The sequence below is a fragment of the Cherax quadricarinatus genome, chromosome 60 (genome assembly GCF_038502225.1).
Source record: "Cherax quadricarinatus isolate ZL_2023a chromosome 60, ASM3850222v1, whole genome shotgun sequence".
Lineage (NCBI taxonomy): Eukaryota > Metazoa > Arthropoda > Malacostraca > Decapoda > Parastacidae > Cherax > Cherax quadricarinatus.
The window spans coordinates 14,589,476-14,604,696 of NC_091351.1; the positions used below are offsets into that span (position 1 = coordinate 14,589,476).

Consider the following 15,221-nt stretch of genomic DNA (forward strand, 5'->3'; position numbering starts at 1 on the left):
CCAGCAAGATGCAGTCAGCACCTGCAGAGTTCCTGTTGCCTTCTACATCGTCTTTGTCAGTGTTTCTCCACGCTTAGCAGTTGGGTTTAGTCCTGACTTTTCTATCTTCGACTCAAGACATTCCTCTCACTGTCTATTCGTCGCCCTGTCCCCACTTACCTCTCGCCCCTCGCCCCTCGCCCCTCGCCCCTCGCCCCCCCTCGCCCCCCCTCGCCCCCCCTCGCCCCTCGCCCCTCGTGGGTCCTTACCTGTGAGTCCTCTGTTCTGTTCTATTCCGCCTATTCGGCACGACTTATATATATATATATATATATATATATATATATATATATATATATATATATATATATATATATATATATATATATATATATATATATATATATATATATATATATATATATATATATATATATATATATATATATATATATATATATATATATATATATATATATATGTATATATATATATATATATATATATATATATATATATATATATATATATATATATATATATATATATATATATATATATATATATATATATATATATATATATATATATATATATATATATATATATATATATATATATATATATATATATATATATACATATATATATATATATATATATATATATATATATATATATATATATATATATATATATATATATATATATATATATATATATATATATATGTCGTGCCGAATATGTAAAACTGGTCAATTAGCAAGAACTCATTTAAAATTAAATCCTTTTTAAAATTTTCTCTTATACGTTTAAAGATATTTTTTTCATTAATGTTAATGTAAAAATTTTTAATTTTGCACCAAAAGAATCTTAGAAAACTTACCTAACCTTATTATAACAAGAACAATTTATTTTAGCCTAACACAACTAAATATATTTTAGATTTGTTTACAATAATTTAATACTATAGAAACACATTGAAATATATTTTTTTCGTTAGGTTCAGAATGATTTTGTCGAAATTATTGCATACACAAATTTTCACTTGTCCTATATGGCAAGATGAGCGTTGCTATTTAAGCCAAGATCGCAAGTTCTGCCTATTCGGAGGGATATGTTGTGTATCTTTATACGTATATGCTTCTAAACTGTTGTATTCTGAGCACCTCTACGAAAACAGTGATTATGTGTGAGGTGAAAGTGTTGAATGATGATGAAAGTATTTTCTTTTTGGGGATTTTCTTTCTTTTTGGGTCACCCTGCCTCGGTGGGAGACGCCCGACTTGTTAATATATATATATACATTACCAAACAAAAAACAAAAAAAAGAGGATGAGAAGATAACCAGAAATAATTTTTGCAGTAAATTAGGTAGAGGTGAGCAGGGCAGTATGTGAAGGTCAGGATGCTGAAGACAGATTAGCGGCAAGAAGAAGGTCATCTGTGATCGCATATATTTATTTTGTCTAGCCTCGTGATGCTGGCAAGATAACCACATAATCCCCACTTATCTCTCATTTTCCGAAATATTATCAAAACTGAATATTAATATCGCAATTTAGTCATCATTACACAGTAGTCAAATGTATATCTTAGTAGTGCCCTCTCAATAATGAATTTATTTAAATTTACAGTGTTCACTATGCATTTTTTTGTAATGACCGGTTTTTCTGACAGACATCTGGGATGGCAATAGGAATTTTTTTAATCGCCTGTTCTAAATTTCCTGTAGGGGAATGTTTTTGTAACCACAGTCTTTAAAAATATTGGTTGACGGGTATTGAAAAACATCGCACTAAATTTGTAATAAAATAGCAACTCTGTCTTCATGTGGAAAATAGTTGCATTAATATTCCGCATCTTATTATGGTAAATATTGTGTCCTCAGCGGCTACTATATCTTCCATGTCTCGCTATATAATTTCCATAAATACTTTAGACATGTTAATGTATGATTAAAACAATATGAGATTTATAGTATTTATTTTGAAGACGTTTCGCCCCATAAATATTATATCAATCAATTTAGATATAAGTAAATAAAGTAAATAATGTCTGTAAACATATAATATATTATATCATAAATGATTACACTGTATATATATATATATATATATATATATATATATATATATATATATATATATATATATATATATATATATATATATATATATATATATATATATATATATATATATATATATATATATATATATATATATATATATGTCGTGCCGAATAGGCAGAACTTGTGATCTTGGCTTAAATAGCAACGCTCATCTTGCCATATAGGACAAATGAAAATTTGTGTATGCAATAATTTCGCCAAAATCATTCTGAACTTAACGAAAACAATATATTTCACTGTGTTTGTTTAATATTAAATTATTGTAAACGTATCTAAAATATATTTTGTTGGGTTAGGCCAAAATAAATTGTTCTTGTTATAATGAGGTCAGGTAAGTTTTCTAAGATTCTTTTGGTGCAAAATTAAAAAAAATTACATTAACATTAATGAAAAATATATATCTTTAAACGTATAAGAGAAAATTTTAGAAAGGACTTAATTTTGAATGAGTTCTTGCTAATTGACCAGTTTTACATATTCGGCACGACATATATATATATATATATATATATATATATATATATATATATATATATATATATATATATATATATATATATATATATATATATATATATATATATATATATATATATATATATATATATATATATATATATATATATATATATATTTCATTGTGTTTGTTTATTATTAAATTATTGTAAACTTATCTAAAATATATTTAGTTGGATCAGGCTAAATTTAATTGCGCTTGTTATAACAAGGCTAGGTAAGTATCCTAAGATCCTTTTGGTAGAAAATTATTAATTGTCACATTGACATAAATTAAAAAAATATATATCTTTAAACGTATAAGAGAAAATTTTAGAAAGGACTGTTCACTATACTGTTTGTCTAGTACCACGTATGACCTCACCGGATATTATTAACATTCTCAAGTTAAAATAACTTATATACTCCCGTGAGTTAGGTGACCGTACAATTCATCACGTCCATATGTTGGTGAAGTGCTCTTGATCCAATGAAATAGAATTACAATCACATTTCCCTATGGGCTTACCCTTTATTCTATGATAATCAGATCATAAGTCACCTACTTAGTCATCCTATATACTAATTTCACCACACATGAGCTGATAAATAAAGCCTAACATATTTCCTGTTTATCCAGAGAAAAGTCTGCTCTTCCTGGGGCAAACTTACTCCCCAAAATGCTTAGTATAAATTAATGATAATCTAACCAATCAAGCCTAACTTAAGCTGGTCCTATTTAACCGAACCTAATAACATAACATGAATAATGTTTACAGATAAATTTCAAGAAAATGTCAAGTGAAAACTAATGATCCAATTATGATGTCATAAGTCCATATGTTACTTAGGTCTGGAAGAAGTTCTAATATGTTACTTAGGTCTGGAAGAAGTTCTAATATGTTACTTAGGTCTGGAAGAAGTTCTAATATGTTACTTAGGTCTGGAAGAAGTGCTAATATGTTACTTAGATCTGGAAGAAGTTCTAATATGTTACTTAGGTCTGGAAGAAGTGCTAATATGTTACTTAGATCTGGAAGAAGTTCTAATATGTTACTTAGGACTGGAAGAAGTAATAATATGTCACTTAGATCTGGAAGAAGTTCTAATATGTTACTTAGGTCTGGAAGAAGTGCTAATATGTTACTTAGATCTGGAAGAAGTTCTAATATGTTACTTAGGTCTGGAAGAAGTTCTAATATGTTACTTAGATCTGGAAGAAGTTCTAATATGTTACTTAGGTCTGGAAGAAGTGCTAATATGTTACTTAGATCTGGAAGAAGTTCTAATATGTTACTTAGGTCTGGAAGAAGTTCTAATATGTTACTTAGATCTGGAAGAAGTTCTAATATGTTACTTAGGTCTGGAAGAAGTGCTAATATGTTACTTAGATCTGGAAGAAGTTCTAATATGTTACTTAGGTCTGGAAGAAGTTCTAATATGTTACTTAGATCTGGAAGAAGTTCTAATATGTTACTTAGGTCTGGAAGAAGTGCTAATATGTTACTTAGATCTGGAAGAAGTTCTAATATGTTACTTAGGTCTGGAAGAAGTGCTAATATGTTACTTAGGTCTGGAAGAAGTGCTAATATGTTACTTAGGTCTGGAAGAAGTTCTAATATGTTACTTAGGTCTGGAAGAAGTTCTAATATGTTACTTAGGTCTGGAAGAAGTTCTAATATGTTACTTAGGTCTGGAAGAAGTGCTAATATGTTACTTAGGTCTGGAAGAAGTTCTAATATGTTACTTAGGTCTGGAAGAAGTTCTAATATGTTACTTAGGTCTGGAAGAAGTTCTAATATGTTACTCAGATCTGGAAGAAGTTCTAATATGTTACTTAGGTCTGGAAGAAGTTCTAATATGTTACTTAGGTCTGGAAGAAGTTCTAATATGTTACTTAGGTCTGGAAGAAGTTCTAATATGCTACTTAGGTCTGGAAGAAGTTCTAATATGTTATTTAGGTCTGGAAGAAGTTCTAATGCGTTACTTAGTTCTGGAAGAAGTTCTCATATGTTACTTAGGTCGGGAAGAAGTTCTAATATGTTACTTAGGTCTGGAAGAAGTTCCATTATGTTACTTAGGTCTGGAAGAAGTTCTAATATGTTACTTAGATCTGGAAGAAGTTCTAATATGTTACTTAGGTCTGGAAGAAGTTCTAATATGTTACTTAGGTCTGGAAGAAGTTCTAATATGTTACTTAGGTCTGGAAGAAGTTCTAATATGTTACTTAGATCTGGAAGAAGTTCTAATATGCTACTTAGGTCTGGAAGAAGTGCTAATGTGTTACTTAGATCTGGAAGAAGTTCTAATATGTTACTTAGATCTGGAAGAAGTTCTAATATGTTACTTAGGTCTGGAAGAAGTTCTAATATGTTACTTAGATCTGGAAGAAGTGCTAATGTGTTACTTAGATCTGGAAGAAGTTCTAATATGTTACTTAGGTCTGGAAGAAGTTCTAATATGTTACTTAGGTCTGGAAGAAGTTCTAATATGTTACTTAGGTCTGGAAGAAGTTCTAATATGTTACTTAGGCCTGGAAGAAGTTCTAATATGTTACTTAGGTCTGGAAGAAGTTCTAATATGCTACTTAGATCTGGAAGAAGTTCTAATATGCTACTTAGGTCTGGAAGAAGTGCTAATGTGTTACTTAGATCTGGAAGAAGTTCTAATATGTTACTTAGATCTGGAAGAAGTTTTAATATGTTACTTAGGTCTGGAAGAAGTTCTAATATGTTACTTAGATCTGGAAGAAGTTCTAATATGTTACTTAGGCCTGGAAGAAGTTCTAATATGTTACTTAGGTCTGGAAGAAGTTCTAATATGTTACTTAGGTCTGGAAGAAGTTCTAATATGTACTTAGATCTGGAAGAAGTTCTAATATGCTACTTAGGTCTGGAAGAAGTGCTAATGTGTTACTTAGATCTGGAAGAAGTTCTAATATGTTACTTAGATCTGGAAGAAGTTCTAATATGTTACTTAGGTCTGGAAGAAGTTCTAATATGTTACTTAGATCTGGAAGAAGTGCTAATGTGTTACTTAGATCTGGAAGAAGTTCTAATATGTTACTTAGATCTGGAAGAAGTTCTAATATGTTACTTAGATCTGGAAGAAGTGCTAATGTGTTACTTAGATCTGGAAGAAGTTCTAATATGTTACTTAGGTCTGGAAGAAGTTCTAATATGTTACTTAGGTCTGGAAGAAGTTCTAATATGTTACTTAGGTCTGGAAGAAGTGCTAATGTGTTGCTTAGATCTGGAAAAAGTTCTAATATGTTACTTAGGTCTGGAAGAAGTGCTAATATGTTACTTAGGCCTGGAACAAGTGCTAATATGTTACTTAGGTCTGGAAGAAGTTCTAATATGTTACTTAGGTCTGGAAGAAGTTCTAATATGTTACTTAGGTCTGGAAGAAGTTCTAATATGTTACTTAGGTCTGGAAGAAGTTCTAATATGTTACTTAGGTCTGGAAGAAGTTCTAATATGTTACTTAGGTCTGGAAGATGTTCTAATATGTTACTTAGGTCTGGAAGAAGTTCTAATATGTTACTTAGGTCTGGAAGAAGTTCTAATATGTTACTTAGGTCTGGAAGAAGTTCTAATATGTTACTTAGGTCTGGAAGAAGTTCTAATATGTTACTTAGGTCTGGAAGAAGTTCTAATATGTTACTTAGATCTGGAAGAAGTTCTAATATGTTACTTAGGTCTGGAAGAAGTTCTAATATGTTACTTAGATCTGGAAGAAGTTCTAATATGTTACTTAGGTCTGGAAGAAGTTCTAATATGTTACTTAGATCTGGAAGAAGTTCTAATATGTTACTTAGGTCTGGAAGAAGTTCTAATATGTTACTTAGGCCTGGAAGAAGTTCTAATATGTTACTTAGGCCTGGAAGAAGTTCTAATATGTTACTTAGGCCTGGAAGAAGTGCTGATATATTTTAATTCATAAGTATTTTGAAATTCATAATTACATGAGCGAGTAACAAGATGAAACTACTGAGGATGGTTTGTGTAACAGTGTGTTCTTCACCAGGAAGTTTGTGTAACAGTTTGTTTTTCACCAGGAAGTTTGTGTAACAGTTTGTTTTTCACCAGGAAGTTTGTGTAACAGTATGTTTTTCACCAGGAAGTTTGTGTAACAGTATGTTTTTCACCAGGAAGTTTGTGTAACGGTATGTTTTTCACCAGGGAGTTCGTGGATATCGAGGCTGGAGACTCAACACTTCTAGGAGGGATCGGGGAGGAGACAGACGCCCAAGGAGCCGATGGAGACTTGGCAGTGGTGACAAATGGTGGCCAGAGTATCAACTCTACCTTCTACGATGACTCTCCCAGGAGCTCCGAGGATTCTCACAATGCCGAGCGCTTTGACACCATGGCCAGAAACTCCATGACTTCCCTACAACAACGCCGACAGTCCACTTCCTCAGCCTTCACCACCGAGCCTCTTACAGCCACAACCAATGACCGTAACTGGTCGTGGCGGTACCTCAGGGTCAGTATATACCGCTACATCAGAGTCAGTACATACCACTGTGGCACCACTACATCAGGGTCAGTATATAACACTGTGGAACTACTACCTCAGGATCAGTGTATACCACTGTCAGTATATGCCACTACCTCAGGGTCAGTATATACTACTGTGGCACCACTACCTCAGGGTCAGCATATACTATTGTGGAACCACTACCTCAGGGTCAGTATATACCACTGTCAATATATACCACTACCTCATGGTCAGTATATACCACTGTCAGTATATACCACTACCTCAGGGTCAGTGTATACTACGGTACCACCACTACCTCAGGGTCAGTATATACCACTGTGGAACCATTACCTCAGATTCAGTGTATACCACTGTGGAACCACTACCTCAGGGTCAGTGTGCACCACTGTGGAACTACTACCTCAGGGTCAGTAAATACCACTGTGGAATCACTACCTCAGGGTCAGTGTATACCACTGTGGAACCACTACCTCAGGGTCAGTGTATACCACTGTGGCATCACTTCCTCAGCTTCAGTATATACCATTATGGCACCACTACTTCAGGGTCAGAAATAACACTGTGACACCACTACCTGGTGGTCAGAAATAACTCTGTGGCACCACTACCTGATGGTCAGAAATAACACTGTGGCACCACTACCTGATGGTCAGAAATAACACTGTGGCACCACTACTCCAGGGTCAGAAATAACACTGTGGAACCACTTCCTCAGCGGTCGGTATATACCAATGTAGCACTATTTTAGGGCCAATGGATAACCTTGGTACAGTCTCAAGGTTTTCATACATAAGCCTGGCACTATCCCAAGGTCAGTATACATAAATTGACCACTGTATCAAAATCAGTAGTATCACCGAAATGACGCCTTCACAAGGAATATATTAAGCTAAATTTACGGGATATTTTTTGGTATTCTAATTATTAATTTTGCATTATAACTAAACAAGCAGGTAACCTAACTTTGCGGAAACTGACGAAAATGATAAATATCAAAATTTACCTTACCTATCAGAGACTGCATAGCCGTAATTAACGGTATTCCAGAGAGGGAGGGGATAGAAATTTTCGTGTGAGTTCCATGTATGTTATCATTGTTGTGATTATCATTATGTGAAATGTTAAACCATGTGAGTCATTCAAGGTAAGAAACAGTGAAGGCTCGACCCTATGTCTGCTAAGCAGGAAGCAGAAGCTCTTCCTAATTGTATTTACTTAACATTAGTAAACATAGGAAAGCCATCAACGCATTGCCTTTTTTTCTTAGAGTTGATGCCAAGAAAAATGTAGTCTTTATCTCTGTTAGGCTCATTAAGGCCACAGCCAGAGTAAAGACAACTTTGATGACTGGCGGACACTCGTTATAAAGCTTCGCTCCTTGTAGACCTTTATAATTTTCTTTTTTTGTTTACGTATCTTTTGGATTAATATATGTTTGCTTCCTGTCTTTCATGCGATAACTGGTGTTCTGTCTCGTCTTCAGGAAAGGTTCAGAATCAAGGAACTTGAAGACTTATTCGAGCAGTACCAACAGCGGCTGCACCACGCCATGTTCATCGTTTACCTCTTCCTTCAGCTCACCATTTCATGTGTGTTCATCACGGCGTTGTTCAGCAGCCAGGTCGGTACATCAACGTGCAACTAGAAAGTTTATTGAAGAAAAGAGACAAGTTGTACAGCAGGCTTTTATTGGAACGACGTTACACTCAGTTTAGAGCTTAACCATTCTTGACAAACCTTTATGCAAGAATGCGTGTGTGTGTTTACTGTGTAAGTGTATATGTTGTGCCGAGTAAGTAAAACTTGGGATTTTGGCTTAAATAGCAACGCTCTTCTTGCCGAATAGCGCAAGCAAAAATTTGTGTATACAGCAATTTCGCAAAAATCATTCCGAACCTAACGAAAAATATATATTTCAATGAGTTTGCTTATTATTAAATTATTGTAAACTTGTCTAAAACATATTTAGTTGGATTAGGCTAAATTAAATTGAGTTTGTTATGATAAGGTTAAGTAAGCTTTCTAAGGTTCTTTTGGTACAAAATTATTAATTTTCATATTAACATAACTGAAGAAACATATCTTTAAACGTATAAGAGAAAATTTTTAAAAGGACTTAATTTTTAAGGAGTTCTTGCTAATGTATATACTATATATATATATATATATATATATATATATATATATATATATATATATATATATATATATATATATATATATATATATATATATATATATATATATATATATATATATATATATAAATATACATATATATATATATATATATATATATATATATATATATATATATATATATATATATATATATATATATATATAATATATATGTCGTGCCGAATAGGCAGAACTTGCGATGCCCCGGTGGCCTGGTGGCTAAAGCTCCCGCTTCACACACGGAGGGCCCGGGTTCGATTTCCGGCGGGTGAAAACATTCCGACACGTTTCCTTACACCTGTTAGACAGTCCTCGATGACGCACTGACTTTCTTGGGTTATCCTGGGTGGCTAACCCTCTGGGGTTAAAAATTCGAACGAAATCTTATCTTATCTTATCTTATTTTGGCTTAAATAGCAACGCTCATCTTGCCATATAGGACAAGTGAAAATTTGTGTATGCAATAATTTCGCCAAAATCATTCTGAACCTAACGAAAAAAATATATTTGATTGTGTTTGTTTAGTTTTAAATTATTGTAAACGTATTTAAAATATATTTAGTTTGGTTAGGCTAAAATAAATTGCTCTTGTTATAATAAGGTTAGGTAAGTTTTCTAAGATTCTTTTGGTGCAAAATTAAAAATTTTTACATTAACATTAATGAAAAAATATATCTTTAAACGTATAAGAGAAAATTTCAGAAAGGGCTTAATTTTAAATGAGTTCTTGCTAATTGACCAGTTTTACATATTCAGCACGACATATATATGTATATATATATACATATATATATATATATATATATATATATATATATATATATATATATATATATATATATATATATATATATATATATATATATATATATATATATATATATATATATATATATATATATATATATATATATATATATATATATATATATATATATATATATATATATATATATATATATATATAAGCTTTGGATCAAATAAACTAACCAGTCACTGGATTTTAAAATATTTTTTATTAAAGGTTTATCCACATTAACCCTAATATAGCAAACCTGCCTTTGTGGCCCTTACCGGACCTTAACGTACAGTTGTTCTGCCTGCGTGGCCCTGGACGGGCCCTAACATACAGTATGCTGACCGGCCTGCTACCATATCCTGCCATGAGGATGCCGTCTTCGTGCCTTCCCTTCCACCTAAAGCTCATTTCAGACAAGTTCCTGAACTCCCATACTGATCCCTTGTTTAATGCAGTGTTTGTTATAGGCTATGATTCCTCACTAGTGAGGTCAGAGTCTCTGAGAGGCTGATAAAGATTTTATTCAATAATATCAGATACGAGCATCTCGTTGTGTGTCATTATGTGTTTTAACTGTTTTTGATAATACAATCAGACTATTGAGTTCAGCAGCTAGCTAGCATAAGCCAGTGGACGCTGGTGGTGGCCTGTCCGAAGTTCATCTGCACCATTAACCAGGTCATTACGTCAAATCGGCTGTTAGGTGATTTTTTTCAGGACGAACAAGTTAACAAGTATTATAAATGTAGCCTCAGGTACCTCTGTGATGTTCATGCAAGTAATATCATCGTGAAACAATATATTGAAATTAACTTTTTGCTGAATTTCAAGATGTTATCACTATATCAAAATTAGTTGTATAACTAATAATATTACTATGGGTTCTCTGGTGTAGCACTACTGCAGGGTACACGGCAGGTTCTCTGGTGTAACACTACTGCAGGGTACACGGAAAGATCTCTGGTGTAACACTACTGCAGGGTACACGGAAGGTTCTCTGGTGTAACATTACTGCTGGGTACACGGAAGGTTCTCTGGTGTAACACTACTGCATGGTACACGGAAGGTTCTCTGGTGTAGCATTACTGCAGGGTACACGGAAGGTTCTCTGGTGTAACACTACTGCAGGGTACACGGAAGGTTCTCTGGTGTAGCATTACTGCAGGGTACACGGAAGGTTCTCTGGTGTAACACTACTGCAGGGTACACGGAAGGTTCTCTGGTGTAGCACAACTGCAGGGTACTCGGAAGGTTCTCTGGTGTAGCATTACTGCAGGGTACACGGAAGGTTCTCTGGTGTAACACTACTGCAGGGTACTCGGAAGGTTCTCTGGTGTAGCATTACTGCAGGGTACACGGAAGGTTCTCTGGTGAAACACTACTGCAGAGTACACGGAAGGTTCTCTGGTGTAGCACAGCTGCAGGGTACTCAGAAGGTTCTCTGGTGTAACACTACTGCAGGGTACATGGAAGGTTCTCTGGTGTAACACTACTGCAGGGTACACAGAAGGTTCTCTGGCGTAACACTACTGCAGGGTACACGGAAGGTTCTCTAGTGAAACACTACTGCAGGGTACTCGGAAGGTTCTCTGGTGTAGCACTACTGCAGGGTACACGGAAGGTTCTCTGGTGTAACACTACTGCAGGGTACACGGAAGGTTCTCTGGTGTAACACTATTGCAGGGTACACGGAATGTTCTCTGGTGTAGCACTACTGCAGGGTACACGGAAGGTTCTCTGGTGTAACACTACTGCAGGGTACACGGAAGGTTCTCTGGCGTAACACTACTGCAGGGTACACGGAAGGCTCTCTGGTGTAACACTACTGCAGGGTACACGGAAGGTTCTCTGGTGTAACACTAATGCAGGGTACACGGAAGGTTCTCTGGTGTAACACTACTGCAGGGTAACCGGAAGGATCTCTGGTGTAACACTACTGCAGGGTAACCGGAAGGTTCTCTGGTGTAACACTACTGCAGGGTACACGGAAGGTTCTCTGGTGTAACACTACTGCAAGGTGCACGGAAGGTTCTCTGGTGTAGCATTAAGGCAGGGTACACGGAAGGTTCTCTGGAGTAACACTACTGCAGGGTACACGGAAGGTTCTTTGGTGTAGCATTACTGCAGGGTAACCGGAAGGTTCTCTGGTGCAACACTACTTCAGGGTACACGGAAGGTTCTCTGGTGTAGCACAACTGCAGGGTACTCGGAAGGTTCTCTGGTGTAGCATTACTGCAGGGTACACGGAAGGTTCTCTGGTGTAACACTACTGCAGGGTACACGGAAGATTCTCTGGTGTAGCACAACTGCAGGGTACTCGGAAGGTTCTCTGGTGTAGCATTACTGCAGGGTACACGGAAGGTTCTCTGGTGTAACACTACTGCAGGGTACTCGGAAGGTTCTCTGGTGTAGCATTACTGCAGGGTACACGGAAGGTTCTCTGGTGAAACACTACTGCAGAGTACACGGAAGGTTCTCTGTGGTGTAGCACAGCTGCAGGGTACTCGGAAGGTTCTCTGGTGTAACACTACTGCAGGGTACATGGAAGGTTCTCTGGTGTAACACTACTGCAGGGTACACGGAAGGTTCTCTGGTGTAACACTACTGCAGGGTACACAGAAGGTTCTCTGGCGTAACACTACTGCAGGGTACACGGAAGGTTCTCTAGTGAAACACTACTGCAGGGTACTCGGAAGGTTCTCTGGTGTAGCACTAGTGCAGGGTACACGGAAGGTTCTCTGGTGTAACACTACTGCAGGGTACACGGAAGGTTCTCTGGTGTAACATTATTGCAGGGTACACGGAATGTTCTCTGGTGTAGCACTACTGCAGGGTACACGGAAGGTTCTCTGGTGTAACACTACTGCAGGGTACACGGAAGGTTCTCTGGCGTAACACTACTGCAGGGTACACGGAAGTCTCTCTGGTGTCATACTACTGCAGGGTACACGGAAGGTTCTCTGGTGTAACACTACTGCAGGGTACACGGAAGGTTCTCTGGTGTAACACTACTGCAGGGTAACCGGAAGGATCTCTGGTGTAACACTACTGCAGGGTAACCGGAAGGTTCTCTGGTGTAACACTACTGCAGGGTACACGGAAGGTTCTCAGGTGTAACACTACTGCAAGGTGCACGGAAGGTTCTCTGGTGTAGCATTAAGGCAGGGTACACGGAAGGTTCTCTGGAGTAACACTACTGCAGGGTACACGGAAGGTTCTCTGGTGTAGCACTACTGCAGGGTAACCGGAAGGTTCTCTGGTGTAACACTACTTCAGGGTACACGGAAGGTTCTCTGGTGTAGCACAATTGCAGGGTACTCGGAAGGTTCTCTGGTGTAGCATTACTGCAGGGTACACGGAAGGTTCTCTGGTGTAACACTACTGCAGGGTACTCGGAAGGTTCTCTGGTGTAGCATTACTGCAGGGTACACGGAAGGTTCTCTGGTGAAACACTACTGCAGGGTACACGGAAGGTTCTCTGGTGTAGCACAGCTGCAGGGTACTCGGAAGGTTCTCTGGTGTAACACTACTGCAGGGTACATGGAAGGTTCTCTGGTGTAACACTACTGCAGGGTACACGGAAGGTTCTCTGGTGTAACACTACTGCAGGGTACACAGAAGATTCTCTGGCGTAACACTACTGCAGGGTACACGGAAGGTTCTCTAGTGAAACACTACTGCAGGGTACTCGGAAGGTTCTCTGGTGTAGCACTACTGCAGGGTACACGGAAGGTTCTCTGGTGTAACACTACTGCAGGGTACACGGAAGGTTCTCTGGTGTAACACTATTGCAGGGTACACGGAATGTTCTCTGGTGTAGCACTACTGCAGGGTACACGGAAGGTTCTCTGGTGTAACACTACTGCAGGGTACACGGAAGGTTCTTTGGCGTAACACTACTGCAGGGTACACGGAAGGCTCTCTGGTGTAACACTACTGCAGGGTACACGGAAGGTTCTCTGGTGTAACACTACTGCAGGGTACACGGAAGGTTCCCTGGTGTAACACTACTGCAGGGTAACCGGAAGTATCTCTGGTGTAACACTACTGCAGGGTAACCGGAAGGTTCTCTGGTGTAACACTACTGCTGGGTAACCGGAAGGTTCTCTGGTGTAACACTACTGCAGGGTACACGGAAGGTTTTCTGGTGTAGCATCATTGCAGGATACACGGAAGGTTCTCTGGTGTAACACTACTGCAGGGTACACGGAAGGTTCTCTGATGTAGCATTACTGCAGGGTACACGGAAGGTTCTCTGGTGTAACACTACTTCAGGGTACACGGAAGGTTCTCTGGTGTAGCATTACTGCAGGGTAACCGGAAGGTTCTCTGGTGTAACACTACTGCAGGGTACACGGAAGGTTCTCTGGTGTAACATTACTGCAGGGTACACGGAAGGTTCTCTGGTGTAACACTACTGCAGGGCACACGGAAGGTTCTCTGGTGTAGCATTACTGCAGGGTACACGGAAGGTTCTCTGGTGTAACACTACTGCAGGGTACACGGAAGGTTCTCTGGTGTAACACTACTGCAGGGTATACGAAAGGTTCTCTGGTGTAACACTACTGCAGGGTAACCGGAAGGTTCCCTGGTGTAACACTACTGCAGGGTACACGGAAGGTTCTCTTGTGTAGCATTATTGCAGGGTACACGGAAGATTCTGTGGTGTAACACTACTGCAGGGTACACGGAATGCTCTCTAGTGTAACACTACTGCAGGGTACACGGAAGGTTCTCTGGTGTAACACTACTGCAGGGTACACGGAAGGTTCTCTGGTGTAACACTACTGCAGGGTACACGGAAGGTTCTCTGGTGTAACACTACTGCTGGGTTCACGGAAGGTTCTCTGGTGTAACACTACTGCAGAGTACACGGAAGGTTCTCTGGTGTAGCACTACTGCAGGGTACACGGAAGGTTCTCTGGTGTAACACTGCTGCTGGGTTCACGGAAGGTTCTCTGGTGTAACATTGCTGCAGGGTACACGGAAGGTTCTCTGGTGTAACACTACTGCAGGGTACACGGAAGGTTCTCTGGTGTAACACTACTGCAGGGTACACGGAAGGTTCTCTGGTGTAACACTACTGCAGGGAACACGGAAGATTCTCTCGTGTAACACTACTGC

The 15,221-nt window shown here is 37.7% G+C and overlaps 1 protein-coding gene across 1 annotated transcript in view; it reads left to right on the plus strand.

Moving 5' to 3' along the window:
* Window positions 1-15,221, plus strand: part of LOC128694392 (adenylate cyclase type 2-like) — a 164,039-nt gene that overhangs the window by 34,754 nt on the left and 114,064 nt on the right. The window contains 2 exon segments of the mRNA XM_070097974.1: window positions 6,793-7,099; window positions 8,601-8,738. Of these exon segments, the coding sequence (XP_069954075.1) occupies window positions 6,793-7,099; window positions 8,601-8,738 (445 nt within the window).